At 38.7% G+C, this 24,831-nt stretch overlaps 2 protein-coding genes across 2 annotated transcripts; one reads left to right on the plus strand and one right to left on the minus strand.

The window, feature by feature from the left end:
- Nucleotides 1–8,107: 8,107 nt before the first annotated feature.
- Nucleotides 8,108–8,933, minus strand: LOC120288750 (histone-lysine N-methyltransferase ASHR2-like; the record flags this gene model as incomplete). Its single annotated transcript, XM_039302891.1, has 1 exon — nt 8,108–8,933. A coding segment is annotated over one exon (813 nt), but the record flags the coding sequence as incomplete, so codon positions are not given.
- Nucleotides 8,934–13,890: 4,957 nt separating this feature from the next.
- Nucleotides 13,891–16,265, plus strand: LOC120288751 (UPF0481 protein At3g47200-like). The gene is made up of 6 exons (XM_039302892.1): nt 13,891–14,236; nt 14,305–14,459; nt 14,731–14,911; nt 15,167–15,260; nt 15,322–15,404; nt 15,646–16,265. The coding sequence occupies exons 1-6, from the start codon at nt 13,891–13,893 to the stop codon at nt 16,263–16,265; spliced, it is 1,479 nt and encodes a 492-aa protein (XP_039158826.1).
- Nucleotides 16,266–24,831: the final 8,566 nt, after the last annotated feature.

Below are 24,831 nucleotides of genomic sequence, written 5' to 3' on the forward strand. Positions count from 1 at the left end.
GACTATCAAAAATATTCTAACCTCCACAACCAAAAAATAATGTAATGGCTCTGTATCCTTCATTGTTTCATTGTAAATTCACTACTCAATGAAGAAATAAATCCATCAAGCAAGTTTGGATCATTATTGATGACAATCATATCATTCACGAATAAAAGTAGAGCTAAAATGCCATGATCTGATTTTTGAATAAACAATGAAGGATCTACAATGCTGCAAAAGAAACCAAATGCTAAAAGAAACAAGCTAAAATGATCAAACCATGCTTTTGATGCTTGCTTGAGGCCACACAAAGCTCTCTCAAGTTTGCAAGCATAAGACAGGTATCTTGCATCCTCAAAACAAGGCAGTTGCTCCATATAAACAGATTGTGACAGAAATAAATATCTATATTAAAAATAAAAATAACAAATGGGGAGTAAATTAAAAAAAAAAAAAAATCAAAGCCCACTTGCATCAATTGTACACTCTCACTACTCTCCCTCTTATGCATACAAAAAGACCCTCTTTCTTCTAATTTATAATATGGAACAAAATTTCAATTGGACCCCCAAAAAAATATGCATCCACGGGAAGAAAAGAACAAATGTTGGTTACCGATGATGCTAATTTTTAATAACTTTTGTAATATCACTAAGTACGATGTATGACATAATGGGATGAGATGCCCATAGTTTTTCAGTTTCTACATTGAGTTATGCAATATCAATTTTGCAGACTTTAATCGTTAAATTGATTTGGAATGCCTGTGTATTCATCTTTGGTGTATTATGACCTATAAACTGTATAATGACTCGTCTGCAGTTGATTCTCACACTCTGTTCAATGCATGTTAAGGCTATTGTTAAACTTGGATTACGATCTTTACCTGTTTTGTCTAATCGTAACACCGGTAATGCACACAGAGTTGGCCGTACAATGTAGGGATTTTGATATTTATTCTTGACATTCCATTACCATTAGCACACATCAAGTGACCCCCATTCTATGCAAGGCAACCCCTTCATCGTTTCATGCCGACTCTTAAAGCCTGTAGTTGTTTCGGAATCATTTTCGACAGACAAGAGGACAAAGGGTCTCCTTCTGTCTCACCCCATCGTTGCTGTTGAAAAACATACTAAGAAACATATATCTGGGACCAAAATCAGTCTCTACACAGACTCGAGACGATGGAAAAAGCAAAAACAGGACACGTGAGTAGAATGCCATTCCTTGTATGGGTGAGATTAGGGACATGAGGCATGTTGAGCTCAGATTAGAGCCACCAGCATCATACACCGGATGTGTCTTTGGCCGTCAAACTAGTTATCGAAGAGGTGGAAAAATTCACCAGCTCACAAGTCAAAACACAACCAGCCTACATAGCCCCCAAGGATGCCAAGAGACTCAAGGAAAAAACCTGTCCCTTAAGAACCACGAGCAGCCTTCAGTCCGTTATTGGCAGCACGTTATTAAGGAAAGAAACCACACGCTGCACTATCGAATCAAAGCAAATATGGCAAGTTTTTCACCTCCCCAACATCATTTGGTTGGGATATCACATGCCCCAATATCAGATCAAATTTTTATCAATAGGTTCAACCACCTTTCCTAATGCCAAATAGCTGCAAAATCTGAAGATTGAAAATATGAGCAGGTTGGTCGACTTGAAGGGATCCACAGAACATGCAAGTTTATCGATAACATACTTGATTTTGTTAAATATAAAGGAACTGAGTCTTCTCAATCATCAGTTACTATAAATTCAGCAGATAGAGAAAGAACACGTGAGGAAAAACAAAAGACAGAAAAGCAACAAAGAGCTGGTGATCAACGAGCTGGTGATCAAGGGTGGAGAACTCGTGGTGAAGACAAACTTGGATTGACATCAATGAAGAAGAAGCCTGAGATGAAGAGTGACATGGATCGCCAAGTTATAACAGATCTAAACTAGCACGTGTGCGGTTATTCAGCTGAAAAGGGGAAAAACAAATGAAGAAACAGTTAGTTGAATTCTATTTTTCTCTTTTATGAGCTGTATTCAGTTTTCCGTTCTTTAAGTAGTCTTCTTCCTCCTCGATGGATGTAGAGAGAAAATATAGAGAGAGAAGAGAGTAGAAATATAGAGAGAGAAAGCTTAGAGAGCTATCATCAATGGATGCTCTGCAATTGTGTAGCTGATACGTGCTGTGATAGAGAGATAGAAACAGGGGATGTAAAACAGAGGATTTTGTATTCAAAAGCTGTCGTTGATCATAGAAGCTTTGTACTACAATCATATTGATATAGAGTAATTCAAAGTATTTCTTTTGTTGATTTCGCTGTATCCTGATCCATTTCTTCATCTTCATCTTCACATGGTATCAGAGCCATAGTATCCTAAAGAAATCATCTTGTTGTTGCGCATTCAACCTTGGATTTCTCATAAGGTTTTCATCTAGCAGGCGATCATATCTGCCAGAGGGATCCATTCAGTAGCTATTCATTAGATCGAGAAAGAAGAAGCTGAAGTTGCAGCAGATTGCAATATCACGGTAATTGTGTTAGTTCTTCATAACACTATTGCTATCTTCCTCTTCAAAGCTGAGAAAATACAACAATGGCAGTAAGAGCACCAAAGTATCCCATTCCTATACATGTGAATATCTCTAACTTTGTCACAATTAAGCTTGCCGAAGACAATTTCCTCTTATGGCAAGCTCAGATCCAAAGGTTTCTGAAAAGCCAAGAACTCTTTGGCTTTATTAATGGTGATATTACATCACCTCCTCGAATGCTGCAAAATGTAGTTGAAGGATGTGAGATTGAAGCTGTAAATCCAGACTATATTGACTGGACAAAAACTGATCAGCTGGTTTCTTCATGGATAAGTGGAGCTGTCTCGGAGAATATACTGAGCTTAATAATTGGTTTAGAAACATCTTATGAAGTGTGGCAGACACTTCTGAGTCGCTTCACACAAAAATCAGTAGCTAGAGAATTCGAATTAAGGGGAAAACTTCAAGCTTGTCAAAAACATGATAGAGCTCTTTCAGTCTATCTTCGAAAATACAAGTACATATGTGATCAGTTAAATGCTATAGGAAAACCTGTGGATGACATAACCAAGCTATTTGGTGTGTTGGAAGGGCTAGGAGCTGAATATGAAAATTTCCGAACAACAATATACTGTCTAAAGCCTCAACCTGAGTATGATGAGGTAATTGCACAATTGGAGAGGTTTGAGTCAAGAATGCAGAACTATTCCAGGACCCAATTTAACTCCAATATGGCTTACTTTGGGCAAAGACACCCTCAAGCACAGCTTAAAGAAACAACTGATGGAGAGTACATATCTCAAAATTCAGGTTTTGTAGCCCAAAGAGGTAATTACGAGGAGGCCGTAGCTATGGTAGGGGACGTTTTCTTAATAACAGGGGCCGAGGATTTAGATACCCTGGAGACAATTTAGGTTATAGATCCAGCAATACCAGCTATATGCAAGAGAATCAGAGAACCAAACCTTATCAAAATTCTTCTTATTCTGGTTTAACCTCAAGATTTCGTCCCTATGCTGGCCCATCACAGAGATATCAAGAAGTGAAGTCTTATCCTTCTAATCTAACTCTTTCCAAGAGTATGCAGGATGAGAAGGCAACTAGTAGCATAAAATTAGAGTGTCAAATCTGCAAGAAACCAGGTTATGATGCTTTACACTGCTGGTATAGATTTGATAACTCGTATCAAGCTGAGGAGATACCAACAGCTCTGGCAGCTATACATCTTGAAGATGCCAAAGGCAGCGAATGGTATCCAGATACTGGTGCAACTGCACATATCACAGCTAATTCTGGTATACTTCATAACTCTTCTAAATATACTGGATATGATACTGTCATGATTGGTGATGGAACACATCTGTCTGTTACATGCACTGGCGATACATTGCTACATACTGGAAAGAGTTTGTTGCCACTAAATGATGTCCTAATTGTCCCTAATATAAAGAAAAATCTTTTGTCAGTATCCAAGTTAACAGATGATTATCCTTGCTCATTTGTTTTTGACAAATTTGGTGTATATATAAAGGACAACTGGACCAACACAACTTTGTTGCTCGGAAGGAAAACTAAAGGACTATATCAAGTGAATTCACAAACAACACAAGCCTTTCTAGCCCAAAGAACAGAGCAATAGAAGAGGACACATGGCATCAAAGATTAGCACACACCAATTTGAATATCTTGAAGTATTTGCAAAATCAAAAACTCATTCAGTGTAGCAGTAGAATGCTGAATGTATGTAGTAGTTGTCAAGTTGCAAAGGCTGTAGCTTTACCATTTCCATCATCCGAATCTGTAACAACTATGCCCCTACAGAAAATTCATTGTGATATATGGGGTCCATCACCTATGACTTCATTTCAGAATTTCAAATACTATGTTCTGTTTATGGATAACTTCTCTCGATTTAGTTGGATATATCCATTGAAATTGAAGTCAAACTTTTATAAGATTTTTGTTCTGTTTCAAAAGCAATTAGAGAACCAATTTGAGTCAAAAATAAAGATCTTTCAGTGTGATGGTGGAGGAGAATTTATTAGTCACAGATTTCAAGCTCACTTACAAGACTGTGGTATCAAACAGAATCTCTCTTGCCCTTACACACCTGCTCAGAATGGCATCTCTGAGCGAAAACATCGACATATTGTTGAATTAGGTCTTGCCATGTTATATCATGGTAAAGTTCCTCTGAAATATTGGGTTGATGCTTTTATTACAGCTAACTATGTCATCAATCTTCTTCCAACACCAAAATTGCAAATGCAATCACCTTACAAAAAGTTGTATCACTAAGAACCAACTTATGATCACCTCAGGGTATTTGGTTGTGCCTGCTATCCATGCTTACGACCCTATGCTCAGCACAAGTTTGATCCAAGATCTCTCACTTGTGTGTTCATTGGCTATAGTGAACACCATAAAGGCTACAGATGTCTTGTACCCTCAACAAGTCGAGTATATATCAGTAGACATGTGAAGTTTGATGAGAAGTTTTTCCCTTTTACTAAGCTGTGTCTAACAAAGTATGCATCTCTCACAACATTATATCAGTTATGGGCAGAAGAAGTACAATTAACAGAGTCAGCAAGCAAGAAAACAGATTCTATTATACCTTCTACTTCTTCTCAGACATGTGCAGCCCATCTGCAGCTCAATGAAGATAATACAGCAATAAATTCACAGTCTTCAACAGAAATTGTTGTACCTTATACTGCTCAATCACTACAACCAGCAATAACACAAGAATATGTCATTTCTACAACAACACCACACAATGAAGTATCTTCACCTATACAATATGAACACATGTCTACTACTAATACAACAATACCCTATAATACAAGTATTGGATCTGAACAAATTATCCCTTCTCATATATCACAAGGGGTCATTTCCAGTCTCTCAACACAGGAGGCAACTTCCAGTCATCCAATGCAGACTTGATTCAAATCTGGAATTATCAAGCCTAATCCCAGGTATGCATGTCTTGCTGTCTATAAGGTACCTTCTGAACCAAAGTCAATTAAATCAGCATTGGCACATGAAGGTTGGCATAAAGCAATGACAGAAGAAATGGATGCATTATATCAAAATAAAACCTGGGACTTAACTCCTCGAACTAAATACATGAATGTAATTGGCTGCAAGTGAGTCTTTAAAACGAAACTTGCCTCTGATGGTAGCCTTGATAGATTGAAAGCTCGCTTAGTTGCTAAAGGCTTTCATCAGGAAGAAGGAATTGACTTCACGAGACTTTCAGTCAAAGAATCAAGCATGCCACCATTAGAATAGTTCTATCTCGTAGCAAAGATGAGACAAAGTGGCCTATTCATCAACTTGATGTTAAGAATGCATTTCTACATGGCACACTTAATGAAACAGTCTACATGGAGCAACCTCCTGGCTTTCAAGATCCACAGAAACCTTCTCATGTATGTTTACTCAGAAAGTCACTTTATGGTCTTCGACAAGCTCCTCGAGCATGGTTTGATAAGTTCAGTGATTTTTTACTGGCATATGGATTCTTTTGCAGCTCCACAGATCCATCTTTATTCATATATCATCATAAACAAGATACCATTCTTCTACTGTTATATGTTGATGACATTGTCTTAACTGGAAGTTCCTTTCAACTACTGGGTTTGATTCATTCTCTCGAGTCTCGAGTTTCACATGAAAGATCTTGGCCCACTACATTACTTCCTTGGCATTTAAGTCAAACAAAATTCTAATCATTTATTCTTGTGTCAAACCAAATATGCTAGTGATCTTCTCACTCAAGCTCAAATGTCTAAATGTAAACCAATTTCCACTCCTCTGCCGCTAAGACCTCTCATTCTGCAAAATGATTCTGCTTCTTTATCCAATCCTACTGAGTACCGCAGTCTAGTTGGTGCTCTTCAGTATCTCACTTTAACACGCCCTGACATTGCCTATGCTACCAATTTACTCTGTCAAAAATTACAGACACCAACTATTGCAGACCTCTATAGACTTAAAAGGGTTCTGCGATATATCAAAGGCACTATCAGTCTTGGCATATTCATTCATTCTCAAAGCTCTCCACATTTGTATGGTTTTTCAGATGCAGACTGGGCTGGATGTATCGAAACTCGAAGATCAACTACAGGTTTCTGTACTTATATTGGCTCCAACCATATTTCTTGGGCAGCCAAGAAGTAGACCACAGTAATTAGATCTTCTACAGAAGCTAAGTATCGTGCTCTTGCTTCAACCTCTGCTGAACTTACCTGGATAAGTTTTGTCTTGCGAGACATAGGATATGCTCTCACTCATCCCACACATCTGTTCTGTGATAATAAGTCAGCCATTGCTCTCACTGCCAATCCTGTGTTACATGCTCGAACAAAACATATCGAAGTGGACTTCCACTTCGTTCGAGAAAAAGTCTCCTCAGGATCCCTTCATGTCCAATATATCCCAAGCAATTCTCAACTTGCTGATATTTTCACCAAGTCTCTCTCACGGTTATCACATTGCCAACTACGTACCAAATTGGGCCTTGGTTTTCCACCCATTCCCAATTTGAGGGGGGATGTTAAATATAAAGGAACTGAGTCTTCTCAATCATCAGTTACTATAAATTCAGCAGATAGAGAAAGAACACGTGAGGAAAAACAAAAGACAGAAAAGCAACAAAGAGCTGGTGATCAACAAGCTGGTGATCAACGGTGGAGAACTCGTGGTGAAGACAAACTTGGATTGACATCAATGAAGAAGAAGCCTGAGATGAAGAGTGACATGGATCGCCAAGTTATAACAGATCTAAACTAGCACGTGTGCGGTTATTTAGCTGAAAAGGGGAAAAACAAATGAAGAAATAGTTAGTTGAATTCTGTTTTTCTCTTTTATGAGCTGTATTCAGTTTTCCGTTCTTTAAGTAGTCTTCTTCCTCCTCGATGGATGTAGAGAGAAAATATAGAGAGAGAAGAGAGTAGAAATATAGAGAGAGAAAGCTTAGAGAGCTATCATCAATGGATGCTCTGCAATTGTGTAGCTGATACGTGCTGTGATAGAGAGATAGAAACAGGGGATGTAAAACAGAGGATTTTGTATTCGAAAGCTGTCGTTGATCATAGAAGCTTTGTACTACAATCATATTGATATAGAGTAATTCGAAGTATTTCTTTTGCTGATTTCGCTGTATCCTGATCCATTTCTTCATCTTCATCTTCATCTTCACAGATTTCACAAAGGAACCCATGGTAAAACTTCCCGGAACTTCACTTATCAGATTCTACGCGATGTCCTATATGTAAATAAAGAAAGAAAAATTCACTTCCAGAGAGTAGTGGCTCGACCACAGTCACAGAGCATATGGCGTTTGGCCCTACAAGGTCAATATTTCCTTAAATTGGGTAACATTAGAAACTCAGAGCACCCGCAATCCACAACCTTCACCAAAAGAAGATTGGATTGTAAAGCTAGCCAACTAGGTCTCTCTCTGCCGTAAGTATTGACTAGCAGCTGACTTGGTTGGATAGCAAGGCCAAAGGATGGATCAGAAAGAAAAACAAAATTCCCAGAGATGAGTACATAAGGAGAAGAGCTTCGTACAACATCGCAAACAGGGGGAGCTCACTCGTCCATATCCTCTTCTCCATCAGCTTCCACCTCTTCATCCTCCCTCCTGAGCTGACCACATACATTACACTCCATTATATCAGAAGGAGCATCATCCGACCACAGAGGCAGAGGAGCCAATGTCCCGCCGCAGTTTTTCCTGTTGCACATATACCTGACGAAGAAATATGCATGGGGGAAGTCCGTCTCTTTCTCCTCTGCAATACCCACCTCCGACCCGCTCATTTGTTCATCGGCATCCTCATCCATCCCTTCACCGTCACCATCATCGTCTTCACCGATATCATCGTGCTCGTTCTCATCATCGGACCAATTGGCCTCGACCTTGCACCGATCGCAGTCACAGGCGAACCGGTAGTCTTCCATCAACCTCTTCTGCCTATTCGCATAATTCAAGTTGACAGGAAGATAACTCAGGCAGATCTCCCTCCCTTGAGGGACATCATGGATCATCCGCACGATTATATCAGTATTGCCATCAGAAGCAGAGTCCACATAGTCAAATCTACAAGCATTTGGATTGCAATCGTGGTTGAAGAAAGAAGGTCTTGGATAAATACCGTAAGCTCTCACCGATCTCTCCCCATCCACCTCGCCCCCACCCCGCGACGAAACCGGCTCCATCAAACCGAAAGCGTTGAGCTTGTCCTTCGACAGCAAGGCCACGATCAATTCAAGAGAAAACCCCTGAGGAAAAGGCGAACCCGGAGGAGGGGCAGGACAAACCGAGGCGAGCAGCGAATGCAGGAACCGGGCGGCCGAGACGGTGTCGTCGGCGTGCGCCTCTCGGCCCTCCTTTTTCTGAGGTCAAAGACAAACTTTTTCCTTTTCATTTTATCACTTTGTTTTTTTTTACCTAAATTCCGTTTTTCTTAAGTTAATTTGAAGTTTGACGCAAAAGTAAATTTCAACATATAAAAACAAATTTTATTAGAGATAACAAAAAAATCGAAGCTCACTTGCGTCAATTCTATATACTCCCACTACTCTCCTTCCTAAAAAAAAAAAAAAAAAAGACCCACCCTCCTTTCATCTTATTTTATAGACTTATGAAACAAAATTTCATTGAAACCTAAGAAAACTATTGCTTTAGCAAATGAATAAAAGTTTATTGTTTGATTAACGGAGTTACTCCTGTCTCTTTGTATGGTTTGACATTCAATCATAGAAAAATAGAGATAACATACCCAAAATACTCTTTTTACACACTCTCTCAATTTCTAATAAGTAACTACACAAAAACACCTTCCGGTTGTGACGGCCATAAGTTATAATCACGACTAAACTAATCAGATTACTGATGATTGATGATTATTATATTAATCTCTATTGTAAGCAATATGACTATTAATATGATACATAATTAGTGGTGTCGTTATATGATTCTTGCAATATACGAATTGCGGTGAATATACTCACCATTCTAATAAATAATAATTCCCATAATTATTATTAAGCATGATGTATATAAAGGGATGAGATTTGAGTTTCCGAGTTATGGAATATCACCCAAAAAATTTGAGAAGACATAATACACAAGGCAACTCCATTTATTAGCTCATGCTGACTCCTTGAAGCGTGTAGCTGTTTCAGTATCATTTTTGACGGATGGAAGGATGATGTTCCTGTTGGTAAAATATGTCTTCGAAATGGGTTGAACAATGAAATCGGATCGAATAAAAACAACTCGGACTTTGAGGCGTGATATCACTTTCTTTAAGGATTTATTTGCCCCACAACGTTGCTAATGGTCACCGGCAAAAATCCTCCAGGATACAACAAAGTCTCGGATGAGAATACCAAATAGCAATTCTAGTATTTCTACAGGGTCTCTCTAAGAAACAATCGAAAAATTGGCTGCAGTTTTTTTCAGAAAGAAGACTCGAAAATGACCACACTTTTCTTTCCGAAAATGACAAGTATTTATATGAAACAGTCTTGCAACTCTTCGTGAAAATTGCGAACAAACACGTCTTTAGAAAATTGTTCGGATAAACAAATGCGACTCTTCGGAAGAAGTCGAAAACCGAACAATTGCAATCCTTCAGAAAATTAAAACCGAATAAGTAATTTTCCAAAGGTTGTCTTGAAAAGACACAAATAAAATTCGGAATAATTATTATTATTTTTTAAAAGAATTTCGAATTTTCATTTATATTTCATTTCCGAAATTCTCAAATTAAAAGGCAACCTTTGAACTAAAATATAAAATAAAATAAAATAAAAATAAATAAATAAAAAGCAAGGGATTAATGCTAATTAAACCGCGCAATTATCCGCGCACCCGCACGCGGGTATGGTGGGTCTAGCCCCACCTAATTACTCCTTTAACTACAAAAGGAAATTCCTCATTAATAAACTAATCCTCCTGCTCCCACCTTTTCTATGTGGGACAAAGTAAAGGCACTTATTTTGTTTTAACAAACAAAATTCCAACAATCCCCACTTTGTTTGTAAAACAAAATTTCAAAATAAAAATTTTAAAACCATACAGCCAAAGTTTCAGTAAGATTAATATACATACATAAAGGTCTCTTTCGAGTTAAACCTTTACTTAGTGCAAGTATATCAAAGCTCTATCAAAGTGACAAGTAGCTCGGCTTTAAACTTGTACTTTTATGTAATAGAACCGGACATACCACACATACACTAACCTCTTGTTTCAGCGAGAATTTCTATATTACTCCGCACTATTATGGCCTTGTGCTTGATCCTCCTGCTCCCACCTTTTCTATGTGGGACAAAGTAAAAGGCACTTATTTTGTTTTAACAAACAAAATTCCAACAGTTCCTTATGTTCTGTCTCACCTCGTCGTCTTGCTGTTGAGAAACATACCGAGAAATATATAACTGGGGACCAAACTCAGTCTCTACACAGGCTCGAGACGATGAAAACACGAAAACAAGATACGCGAATAGGATGCCATTCGATGTCTCCTTATATGGGTGAGATTAGGGACATGAGGGAAGATCGCTGAGCTCGGATTGGAGAAACTAGCATCATACACCGGACGTATCCTTGGCAGTCGAACTAGTGAGGGAAGAAGCAATGGAAACTCACCAGTTCACAAGTCCAAACACAACCAGGCTAGTATGGCCCCAAGGATTCCGAAGAGAAAGAAAAAGACCTGTCCCTTAAGATCCACAAACAACCTTCCAATTGAATCAAAGCGTATATGGCAAGTTTTTCCACCTCCCAACATCATAGGTGGGGAAATCATATCCTCAGATCAAATCTCTTATCAATAGATTCGATCACCATTTCTAATGCCAAAGAGCTGCAAAATCTGAGGATTGACAAATACGAGCAACTTAGTTAACTTAAAGGATCCACAAAACATTCTAGTTAATCAATACACATACTCAATGATTCCAAGAAAGAACTCATGGTAAATCTTCCCGGAACTTCAACTTATTAGATTTCAAATGATATCTTGAAGTAAATAAAGAAAGAAAATTCACCTCCAGAGAATTGCAGCTACACCATCGTCACAGACAGAGCACATGGCATTCGGCATCACAAGATCAATTTTTTCCCACCAAATGGCTGAAATTAGGAACTCAGTACTCGCAACCCACAACTTTCACCACAAGAGGATTGGATTGTAAAGCAAAGTTCTACAAGCTAGCCAACTAGGTCCCTCTACTGTTAAGCATTGACTAACAGCCGATTCGTTTGAAGTGCAAGGCCAAAGGATGGTCTAGAAAAAAAAAACAAAATTCCCAGAAGTGAGTCCATAAGGAGAAGAGCTTCTTACAACATCGCATCTCCGTCGGCTTCCGCCTCTTCATCCTCCCTCCTGAGCTGACCGCATACATTATTACATTCCATTATATCAGAGGGACAGCCATCCGACGGAGGCAAAGGAGCCACTATCCTGCCACAGTTTTTCCTGTTGCGCATATACGTGACGAAGACATACGCATGGGGGAAGTCGGTCTCTTTCTCCTCCGTGATACCCACCTCTGACCTGCCCATTTGTTCATCGGGTGTCCTCATCCATCCCTTCATTGTCACCATTGTCGTCTTCGTTGCTATCATGGTTCTCATTTTGGTCATCGGACCAATTGGCCCCGACCTTGTGCTGATGTGGCTAGACTCGAGCTCACTGAGCGTTGCTGACCTCCGGTGAGGCTTGAGCTCACTGGAATCTAGTGAGATTAACCTTGCCTGTTGCAGGCGATCGGCCAAAGAAGAGGCAAAAAAAAAAAAAAAAAAAAAAAAGTAATTGAAAATTCGATTTTAAAAGTAAATAAAATTAAAAATTAAAAATAAAACAATATCAAAGGAGTGGACGAAGGTTGGTACCAAGCGGTTGAAAATATTTTCTAATTCATTATCTCATTTCAGTTAAACACCTAAAATATTATTATTCTCCTAGAAAAACTATTTACTGGAAAAAAATTTGGATGCATCACATTTTTATTATTTTATTATTTTTTTTAAGTTTATTTTTGGGTTTCAGCCAAATGGGGCCAATGTAACATTGAACATGATCTAGTACAGTAGGTAGGTAATCACTTCTTCATCTGTTCAACATTTAAATAGTCTCACAATTATAACTCATGAGTGGTAGATACACTTAACATAGACAAATTCACCATGCATTCGATTCATGCTCCTAAATTTTATCTTTTTTCCTCCCCTTCTTGCACACGATGCGTGTGCCCTAACGGTAGTGAATTTATTTTGTAAGGATTCTTCTCAAAGCAAAAGTAGTGAAATGCCTTTAATCAGTTCTTTTTTTTTTAATCAATCTTTGAGCAAGAAAGGAATGTCCCCCAGTTGGCTTATTTGGGAAAAAAAAACCAAATGTGTTGCCCGCACGAAAGGGACCTGGAATGAGGTCATCAATATGCGTAATTAGGGCTTAACCAATTTATCAAAATGACGTACTAATCTGATCGGGTGAGGGTCTGGCAATATATTTGTGTTCAGAGTTTACTAATGATAGCAGTTATAATGGATCCAAGTGCTTCTCGATTGGAGCTCAAAAGCAATTATAATGGGTTGGAGCTCTTCTTGATTAGAGGTTATAAATGCTTGTAGCCGATTCCGTATGAAACAGGTGGAAGTATTTGAGTTTCACACAAGATAGTTATTACTAGTCTTATGTGCCATCTAAGTTATTTAACATGAAGTTATATGATTGTCGTGAACAAACCCTGCACACATAATATCATTACATCACTATTTGTGGCAACGTTTTTTTCTTTTATATATGTGCAGCGTATGCATGAAAAAAGTGCATTGAATACTAAATTTGAGACTTGAAAGAGACCTAGAATATCACAAATATATAATGAAAAAATGACAACAAAAAAGAAGTATAATTTTAAATCTAGTGTCACGTCAAATACGTAAAGTTGGTGTCCAAATTGGCACTGCAAGTATTCAATCCATAGGAGCCCTTTGATTGAGAGGGACACACGGGAGATTCATCGAATTCACAGGCTAATGCACGATCCGGGGATTACGGGCGTTGCGTGCATGAAATTCGAATCCTGGTGCAGGAGAAGTGAATCACATGTACATGGCTTGTCCCGTAACTCATATTGAAGTATTAGTTGGGCCTGGGCACCCCCAAAGTTTCATCCCCCAGCCCTCTTCACTCTTCCATTCTCTCCCTCTCCCCATATATTCACCTCTTCTCTCACTCCTTACAGCTTGAAGAAAAAAAAACAAAAAACATAAAACAAGAGCAAAAGACCCTCCAGAACAGAAACTTGTGGAACCTGTGAAACTTGTGGAACTACGTCTCCTATGGAACCGCACAAGTTCGACTCGATTGCCCCACTTGATGAGAGCCTCCAGTTCATTACCTCCGATGACGAGGAGCAACGACACTGGAAGATGCAGTCCATCTACAGGGTCCCCGCACGTATCACCACCCTCAACGGCGAGGCCTACCAGCCACAAGTTGTCTCCATCGGCCCCTACCACCACGGGGAGGCCCACCTCCTCCCCATGGAAGAACACAAGCTTTGCGCGGTCCGCCACTTCCTTAAGCGGTCCGAGAAGCCTATGGAGAGCTTCTTCGAGTCCCTGAGGGAGGTGGCGTGGGACCTCGAGGAGAGCTACGACGCTCTGGACCCGAAGTGGAAGGCAGGCAGCGGCGAGGGCGTGTTACCCCAGTTCCTGAAGCTGATGATAACTGACGGCTGCTTCATGCTGGAGCTCCTGACGACTACGTGTTGAACGACCCCATCTTCAGCTACCACGGGTTTCTCTACATGATGAATGACATTTGGAAGGATATGTCGATGCTGGAGAATCAGCTTCCGATGCTAGTGCTGGAGCGGCTGGTGGCTGTGGAGAGCGATGGCAAGGAGGTTACTTTCTTAGATTTCAGTCGGTCGTAAGATAAGAAAATATTGCAAGCACGCAAACCACTATACTATGTGCACCTAACAGTACATCTTTGTGATATCACATGAACCCTACGATGGATCCACCGAATCTAATGCTCCAGATGCATTGATTACACAGTTCACAATCAACCGATAATTTGATTGAAACTTCATTTTTTTCCCTTTATCGCAAGTAGTATCAATACGACCACAATCTCAGATTCAATGTGCTGACTTCACTCCAACAACACAGGACGACCAATTCGTCAGCATGCTCATCCTCAAGTTGTGGTACTCCAAAAAGGCCATCAAAAGGATGGGCAAATGCCTGCACTTCCTGGACGTTATCAGGAAGGGCACGCTGATGGAGCGCAAGAAGGACGAGGAGGAGGTTACTTTCTTAGATTTCACTCTGTCGGAAGATGTTATTGCAAGTATGCTAGCCACCGTACTATAGGCACCAAACAGTACATCTTGGTCAACTCACCCTACGAAGGATTTACTGAATCTAATGCTCCAAATGCACTGGATGCACGATTCCAGATCAACTGACAATTTGATGATTAAATCTATCACCGCCATAGGAAACTTTATTTCTTCCCCCTTTTACTCAGATGCATTGATTACACAGTTCACAATCAACCGATAATTTGATTGAAACTTCATTTTTTTCCCTTTATCGCAAGTAGTATCAATACGACCACAATCTCAGATTCAATGTGCTGACTTCACTCCAACAACACAGGACGACCAATTCGTCAGCATGCTCATCCTCAAGTTGTGGTACTCCAAAAAAGGCCATCAAAAGGATGGGCAAATGCCTGCACTTCCTGGACGTTATCAGGAAGGGCACGCTGATGGAGCGCAAGAAGGACGAGGAGGAGGTTACTTTCTTAGATTTCACTCTGTCGGAAGATGTTATTGCAAGTATGCTAGCCACCGTACTATAGGCACCAAACAGTACATCTTGGTCAACTCACCCTACGAAGGATTTACTGAATCTAATGCTCCAAATGCACTGGATGCACGATTCCAGATCAACTGACAATTTGATGATTAAATCTATCACCGCCATAGGAAACTTTATTTCTTCCCCCTTTTACTCAAGTTGTATCGATCCCACCACAATCTTGGATTCAATGTACTGACTTTACTTCAACAACACAAGGGGACAAATCCGTCAACAGGCTCATCCTCAACTTCTGCTCCCCCAGTAAGGGCATCGCGAGGATGGGCAAATACCTGCACGTCCCAGACTTCTTCAGGAAGTGCATGCTGTTGGACCCCAAGAAGAAGGACGACGTGGACAGGCTGAACTTTCTGACGACTATCCAATTGGCCACCGAGCTCGACGAGCATGGGATCTGGTTCAAGATTAACAAGACCGACAGCATCAAGGACATTTCCTTTGCAGACGGCGTCCTGATGCTCCCCTACATCCAAATGATGGAGGTCACCATGTCCTGCATCCTCAACATCATGGCGTTCGAGCGCCTCCATGTCAGGGCTGGGAACGAGGTCACATCCTGCATCTACTGCATGGGGCACATAATTACCAAGGGGTGGGACGTCACACTGCTCCGCGCCCAGGGCATCATCGTGCATTTCCTGGCAAGCGATGAAGCAGTAGCCAAGACGTTCAACTTGCTGACGTGCTCGAGGAGGTCAACAAGTACTACGATAAGCGCTGGAACATGTGGAAGGCTAATCTCATCCACACCTACTTCAGGAATCCTTGGGTTGCATTGTCTCTCATTGCTGCCGTCTTCGTCTTTGCGCTCACCATAATTCAGACTGTATATTCCGTGCTCGACTTCCACAAATGAACCCTTCGCCTCTCAGAACAATAATATACTCTCTTTCTTCCATTTTTCTTGGTTTTTCTTCTGTTGAAGGATGCTTGATCATCATCTCGTGATCGGTTTGTCGAATGTTGTTATGAATGATCTTCCTCCTGTTTTTCAGTCACGTTTATATCCCTCTTTAAATGTTTTGAATAATGAACATTTTTACTTAACATTGTCAAATGATAATTCTCTTGTTTGAGTCTCCTTCGTATTTGTCCAGTTTGAATCGGGTAGGGTGAAGGATGATCAAGTTCTAGGCAAATGAAATTTTCATCGCACCATTTATTCTCGATTAAATTTGTGAAGTTGCAGTGAATTTAAGGGGGGAAACAAATACGGCCTTCAAAGACATCTCTAATCACCATTTGCTTTTAACATCCTCAAAGAATAAAGGTGTTTGATTGTTGATCTCATGTTGAAATGATTTCTACTATATTAAAGATATTACAAAGCATTACCCTTTATAAGAAAACAATACAATAATATAAATAATAAAACTGTCAATCCCTTGTTTTATTATATTCGAGAATCTGCTCGTGATTTTGATTCACATTTCCATATTCTTCTTTTCTCTTGATTGATAAATCAGTGCCTTAACTCCCCCACAAATTGGGAATGGGACAATCCCAAATTCTCAATTTGCAACGTAAGTTTCCAAATGTGCCATTTTTTCTTGCACATACTGATAATCTAATTCCATATGTTTAATTCTTGCATATAACATGAGATTAATCAACATATAAATTGCATTGATATTATCACAAAATAATATTGGTGGACTTTAGAGATAAATACCTAAACCTCTAAAAAGGGAAGATATCCAAACAATCTCAACAATGATTGACGCCATTACATGATACTCTAAATTGGCACTAGATCGAGCAACCGTTCATTGCTTCTTAACACTCCATGATATACAATCACTACAGGTACAAAATATCGCAGTCAATCGTCGAGTCAAGCAACAATTTGCCCAATCTTCTATAGTTAACTTGGACAGGATTCACATTTCTTGATCTATTGTGCTACTTATATAGCGAAAAATGTGCTTCACAATTTGAAAATGAGTCATAATAGGCCAATGCATGAATTGACATATAAAATTGACTGCACATGGAATATCCAGTTGTGTGATGATGAGATATTAAAGAGCTCTGACAATACTTTGATATAGCGTAGGTGTGGCATCCTAAAATTTCATGACAACCCCTGGATATACCATGAACCATGAATAGGTGATGGAAGCGCCATCGGACTATGTTATGGTCATTGGCTAATAGATTACAATTTAACAAGGCCGAGCAATGAATGGACAATTATTTTGTTGGAAATTATACCCCATGTCCATGAGTGATCAATGATTGTACTAAGGGACAAATTGATAAGGGAAATTTTTATTCTTGGCCATGCGCTTTATAAGTTGGATTTTATTGATTTATGTTACAAAGTTTTATGGCCATATAAATTTGCAATTATGTATTTATATAAGTGAGGATTAAATGGAAAAATATGAGAAGGTTTGGGCCGATTTTCTTAAGGCCAAACCAGCCCAAAAACCAGCCCACAGCCCACCGCTTCCCCCCATTTCGTTGACCAAGCCTGGCCCAAATGAGGCCCATTAGCCTTGCATGAAGATCAACAAGTGGTGTGAAGGGTGCTACAAGTGGCAAGAGGAACTTACCAAGTGTCCATTGCCATGCAAACCTCATGATTACTAGTTAATCATGAGGGTGAAAGGAAGAAAAGGGAGAGAGAAGGGGTGGATTGCACAAGGGGAATGATCGTGCGAGAGAGGGAGAATTCGAGAGAGAAGTAGAGAAAGAGAGAAAGCTGAGGGAGAGAGAGAGGGTTCGTGGGTGCTTTGGCGAGGGAAGAGGAAGACCAAGCCCCGCCGTGCGTGTGCCTAGCTTCGCCGTCGACCGTGCTGTGTTCGAAGTCCCCGGGTCGCCATTACTTGCTTGATTTCATCGGATCTAAGGCAAGTAGAGTCCATTGATCTACACTTTGTTTGCTGTGATTGTGTGTGATGTATGGTGAATTTCGGAGGTGGTGGAGGTGAAAATTTTCGAAGTTATGGAAGTAGTGCCTTAGTCTAGTAATCTGTTTTCTGGAAAAACAGTCCGACCTTTGGTGATTTCGTGAGCTGCATGCAATTTTCTAGTTGGAATATCACTTCAACTTCTTGATGAAAGTTGTAGAGGACTTCTTGCAGATTACATAATAAAATTTGAGATGAAACGGACAAGTATTGGATGGTGAAACCATTTTTCTTCAAAGATACTAGATCTGGAAAACTGATATGTTGATCCCTTGCAGTTCTGTGAATTTTGTGAAATTATTCAGTCCGAATTTGATCTCTTGTCCTTAATAAGAGTTGTATAAAACATCTTGAGGAGCAACATACTGAAATTTGAGAATAAACGGACAAGTATTGATCGGGGAAATGATTTTTCTTTGAAGTGTTAAATCTGGAAATCGTTACCGAGGGTTAGGGAGCGTTTTGGTGAATGTAGCTCATGATATATAACGAATCTGACTTCGAGTTCTTCAGGGAAATTTTACCTCTAGGTCTTGGCTATGACATATATATTTTTCAGAATTTTCTGAGTTGATTTAGGTTTATACCAAATTTATAAATAAAACTGTGCAATGGTGATGTTCCGAAACTTTAAGTTGTGATGCATGGACTGTAAGTGAGCTGTACGAAGCTCTTTTGACATGGTGTTCTTCATAAAAAAATTTCTCTAGATCTTTTTTATAACATGTTAAATTTTCATAATTTATTGAGATCGTTTACTAATTTTTCCAGAATTTTTATTTAAGGAGTGCATTCTGCTTTGTCCGAAAATTTGCTCCATTTTCAAGAACAAATGAATTGCTTTATGAAGTGTGATATCTTGGGTGTTATTTGTATTGCATATATGGTGACATTTGGCATATCGATATCAAAAAGGCTGGTTTAAACCTCCGACATTGTTGCATCAAATGTTAAATTGAAAATGAGATATATATATATATATATATATATATATGGGAATATGCATTGTGATTATAATAATACCATTGGAGGTGTGAGCTGACGATACCCCGGGAGTGTCGGGATGCCCGGAGTGTGTGTGCCGGATGCCTGGAGGTGTGTGCCAGATGTCCTCGGGAGTTTCGGGATGCCCGGTGGTATATCGGTACGTAATTATAGGAAATGCCTAGTGGTATGTGGGTACGTAATTCCGGAAGGCAGGGGTAACCATTTTCATGGCAAGCCCCGGCGATTCCTCGTGATGCCAAATGGGATGCGAGATGCCCGGAGGTGTGTGCCGGAGGTTCCTCGCGATGCCAAGTTGGGTGCGAGCGATATATGAGAGATGCAAACACTAGTCCCTAGGAGAAAGATGAGATCCTTTTGAATATCAAAATGGGAATTGAATCATGAACGTGTGTGTGTGCATATGACATGGGATATAATTGCCTATGAAATTAAGTTGATACTATATGGCATTGAGAATGCAATCATGAAAGCATTGAATGGATCTCATGAGGATATATATACATACATATATATATATATATATATATATATATATATGATTGTATGGGTGATATGGATCATGCGCATGTATGTGTATATGGCATGGGATATAATTGTCTATGAAATTGAAATTGAGTTGATACTATATGACATTGAGAATGCGATCATAAAAGGCATTGAATGGATCTCATGAGAATATATATATATATATATTGCCTTAATGAATGCATCTCATAGAGATATAAGCATGATTACATGGATGATATGTGCATTTCACATGAAATTGTGATTGTCTTGCTTGTTGCATTGTGTAGTTTAATGGATCTTTACTGCCAAGTGGTTGTACTCACCTTGTTTGGGGACTAACATTTCAGACTAGATAAGATACCTTTGCTACCGGTAGATGGATTCGCGTGGTTGGATATAACCACGAGGAGGAGGATAGCAAAGGAATGAACTTTTAGATGTCAACATTGAACGATAGACCTTTAAGTATATGACTGTTGGAAAAGATATCGGTCATCTTTTGAAGTATAACCAAGTATATAAGACATTGGCATTTTTTATGTATCGGCTAATGATGTCCATCAAGTTATGTAAATAAAGGTGTTTAGCTTTAACTTATATAAAATGTTTAGTTGGTGTGCACTATTTTCTGAATATAGGGAAGGGAGTTGATGGATGTGCTTTTGCCATATAAATTGCGCATGGACCGATCTAAAATATATAAACCCCCAAGATTGATAGGCCTTCAGGTCAAGTAAGAAAGGTAAGCAAACTGTGGCGATCCCAACAGATCGGGGGCCATCGAGGGGTGCCATAGTAGGATCCAAAAATAATTTCACATTTGAGAGAATGAGTGCAAGTGGCTATAGGCATGGATCCTAGCTTGCAAGCCTCCATTTGAGCACAATCAAGAATTGACAAAACATATTGCGGTTGGCACAAATAAAGGCTATCAAAAAATATCCTAATCTCCACAACCATGAAGTAATGTAATGGCTCTGTATCCTTCATCATAAATTCACTACTCAATGAAGAAATAAATCCATCGAGCAAGTTTGGATCATTACTGATGCCAATCATATCGTCCACAAATAAAAGTAGACCTAGAATGCCATGATCTGATTTTTGAACGAAAAACGAAGGACCAAAATGCTGCAAAAGAAACCCAATGGTAAAAGAAAGAAGCTAAAATGATCAAACCATGCTCTTGATGCTTGCTTGAGGCCACACAAAGCTCTCTCAATTTGCAAATATAAGACAGGTATATTTCGTCCTCAAAAGAAGGGGGTTGCTCCATATAAACATATTGTGGTAGAAATAAATATCTATATTAAAAAAAAATTAATGGGGAGTAGGTTAAAAAAAAATAAAATTCAAAGCCCACTTGCATCAATCCTACACTTTCACTACTCTCCCTCCTATACATCCAAAAAGTCCCTCTTTTCATCTAATTTATAGATATATGACACAAATTTTTGAGGAAAATTGTCCAAAAAGTCCTAAACCTATTACACTTTTGCCAATTCAGTCTTAAACTAATTTTGCCAATTGAATCCTAAACCTTTTCATTTCTTGCCTATTCAGCTCATCTGGCCAATTTTGGCCAGAAAATGTTGATGTGGATGCTGGCGGTGCCACGTAGGACTACTAGCACGACGTGGATAATTTTTAATAACATTTTAATATTTTTAAATATTTTTTTTGAATTTTGAATTTTGAAATTTTTTTTTTTTTTTGGCTTTTTCCTTGGCCTTTTCCGGTGGCTGGCCAAGGAAAAAGAAAGGGTGAAAAGTGTTGGTTGTAAAACAAACATGCCTCTTTTCCTTGTCCACGTGAAAAAGTTGGGAGGACATAAACTATTTTATAAGTATGAACTTCTTCTAATTTACTTAAAAGAAAAGAATGAGTTGTAGGTTAGATTCACAATATTCACTTGCAGGTGCGTGAATATTAGGTGTAGTGACATATGCACCCGCGGTATAGTTAGCACTATTTTTTTAAAAAATTTATTTTATACAATTTTCTTATTAATATTTATTTGTTGAAATGTTATGTTTATTCATTTAGTATTTTTGGAAATTGTGAAATTCATAATTTTATTACAAAAATTAATAATCTGTTAATTATTCTTTTTCTGAATTTTTATGTCTTTTCAAGATAACATTTGAAAATATACTCGTTCATTTTGTAACTTTGAAAATTAATTAAATATGTTAGTTTTGGCATGAATGTGTATGGAATATTTTCGATTTGTTCTTCCATAACTACAATCATCATTTCAATTATTTCCTTTAAGAGATCGTGGAGCAATATCGGAATTGTTATATAGTATTCTTAATCGAGACTTTGTTGTATTCTGAAAAATATTTGCCGTGGGGCCTCTTTACCATTATGTATAAATGGGCTATAAAAAAGGTGATATCACGTTTTAAAATCTGATTTTATTATTCTATTCAATTTGAAGCCATGTTTTCGAACATAGTGTCCTTGTTCCTTGGTGCTTCAACCCTGCACCTCGCTGTAACTCGTTTGACACATTTTCTGGCCACCGCCCAACGAGGACGTTGGATTTGCAAGCATTCGGACCTGCTCCACTTCGTTGCTCCACCCCTGCAATCTACGTTTGCTAAGCCACCATTGTTGCACTAAGCCAAGCTTCCGACAAGGCTTGCTGATTTGCCATCTATCCTGCTGTTGCTCTTGTTCCCTGGCTCGACGACGTTGCTGAGTTCCTTGCCCAAGGTCGATGTTGCTGTTCCCTGCTCTTTCGACGCCTGCTTCGTCCAACAAGGCTGCCGTTCTGCTTAGCTTGTTACAGCTGTTTCTGTTAGGTATGAAGAAGTTCTCGCCAATGTTCGGCCAAGTTTCTACCCCTATCCGTGACCTCACTTCCAGCCAAGAGTCGTCGCTGGGCTCTCTTGCTCGCTGTGATCCCACTGATCCGAAGCAGGCCTCTTCACCGAGACGCCCATGGGCGTCATTGGCCGTACCGAGAGCCCCCATCGAGCTCACTCCTTGCCACTCAAGTCCGCCATGCACCACCGTGAACCGGTCGTGAAGCCGCCCACCATTCGTCACTCACTGCGATTCCTCGCGTTGGTCACGTCCATGAGGAGCCTAGTCGATCGTCACCCGCTGGTCTGATTGGGAGTTTGCATATTCAAGTTAGTCTAATCCAATCTTAGACTTGATATTTTATTTCCTAATTTGAACTAATGTGATTTTCCGCATTAAGATTTTTTTGATTATGTTTGTTTTTATCATTAATTAGTGCTCTATCAAGATCGCAATATAATCATTAATATGAGCTGTGAGTGGACGGGTCATTTTTTTGTTATGTTTGAGTGCCCTATCAAGATTGCAATATCCATTAGTTTAAGATGCAATATGATGACTTATTTTTATTGATATCATAATCTTTTATTTGAATCTTGATGGATATCCTAAGTGATTTTTGCTATGTTTGAAATTTTGATTAGATAATATTGCCCAGTTTAAATTGGATTGCATGTTATGATTTTTTTTTTTTTTTTTTTAACTTAGAGTATATTCTAGATATGAATTGTCTTTACGGATTTTAGATAATGTCTGCATATTCATATAATGTTGCATGATTATAATGGTTTTCTAAAATAGGATATGGTTTAGGTCAAATTATTCCCTAATCTAGACTGGATGACTTTTTATTTTAGACAGTTTAATTTGGGCATTTACCAATTTCGAATTTTAATAAAAACACCAAAATATTGCATGCATGTCCTATGCCATGTTATATTGCTATGCCATTTGTGTGTCCCATAGTGTGTATGTTAGGTTCATTTAATTAAAACTTGCACATCATTAGAGCTAGGTCATGTAATTAAAATTGCATGTCATACAAACTATTTTATTTTCAAGATAAAAGAAAACCAAAAAATAATTGCTTGCCATGGTGTTTAATTTCCTACAATTTATTACTTTGATTATTGAGTGTTTTGATAATGTTTGTGCACTTGCAAAATTACTCCATTGTGTGTTAATGATTTAGGCTAAAATCAATATCCAAGCTACCTATAAATTTTTTTTTGAAAATAAAAGAGAATTGTGTTAGAATAATTTAGCGTAACCAAATCTTTGAACTCACATTCTCTAGCTTGTAGGAGTGAATTACAATTCCCAATACTTTACTTGGGTATCTAATTAACTCATAAAAAACTAATTAGTGACAACAGCTGTATAAAAATTATTTGCATGTTAAATGACTTTAACCTAAGTTGTGAAGAGTTTAGGAGAGCTCGAGCTAAATTGAACTCATTAATTCCTTAGCCAACCTTAAGTGGTGCACCCACTTGGGGAAGCTCGCAACATATCTTTGCATGTTCTCGAGTTTTTTCGTCAATTAAATTCTAGCACAATTTGTGCATGTGTTGTCATGAAGGTGGCTATACTTTCAAGCTTTGTCGTCGATTAAATTCCAACTAGATTTGTACAGCATTTTGGTTTGAAATTTGAAGTATAAGTTTGCGGTTATTTATTATTTGCCTAGATATTCATATTCGGAATCATCAGAAAACATGTCTCTTATCCTAATAACCCACATTTTATTGGATTTTATTACTTGAACTCATTTTAACTCATTCAGTAAAATTAAGCTAACTCATATATGACCCAACTCATCATATATGAGTTGATAAATAAGTTTTCAACCTATTTTGACACCTCTACATATGACTAGACGTGTGCCCTATTGCTGATGAATCTACTTCATATCTTATACTTTCCCAGCTTCACAAGGATTCTTTAAAAATAGCGAACTTTCTTTAATCAGTTCTTTTTTAAATCATTCTTTGAGCAAGAAAGAAATGTCCTCTAGTTGGCTTATTTGGGACTTAAACTGAATGTGTTGCTCGGGCTAAAGGGACCTGGAATGAGGTTGTCAATTTGCATAATTAGAACTTAATGTAGAAAACCGATTCATCAACATGATGGATTAGTC

This window comes from Eucalyptus grandis, chromosome 10 (genome assembly GCF_016545825.1).
Source record: "Eucalyptus grandis isolate ANBG69807.140 chromosome 10, ASM1654582v1, whole genome shotgun sequence".
Classification (NCBI taxonomy): domain Eukaryota; kingdom Viridiplantae; phylum Streptophyta; class Magnoliopsida; order Myrtales; family Myrtaceae; genus Eucalyptus; species Eucalyptus grandis.

Excerpts from the sequence above, each read along its gene's own strand:
- LOC120288751 (XM_039302892.1), top strand. The coding sequence starts at position 13,891 with ATGGAACCGCACAAGTTCGACTCGATTGCCCCACTTGATGAGAGCCTC. Across the intron at positions 14,237-14,304 it reads GGACCCGAAGTGGAAGGCAG|CTCCTGACGACTACGTGTTG; the intron begins GCAGCGGCGAGG and ends TTCATGCTGGAG. Across the intron at positions 14,912-15,166 it reads GTCGGAAGATGTTATTGCAA|TATCAATACGACCACAATCT; the intron begins GTATGCTAGCCA and ends TATCGCAAGTAG.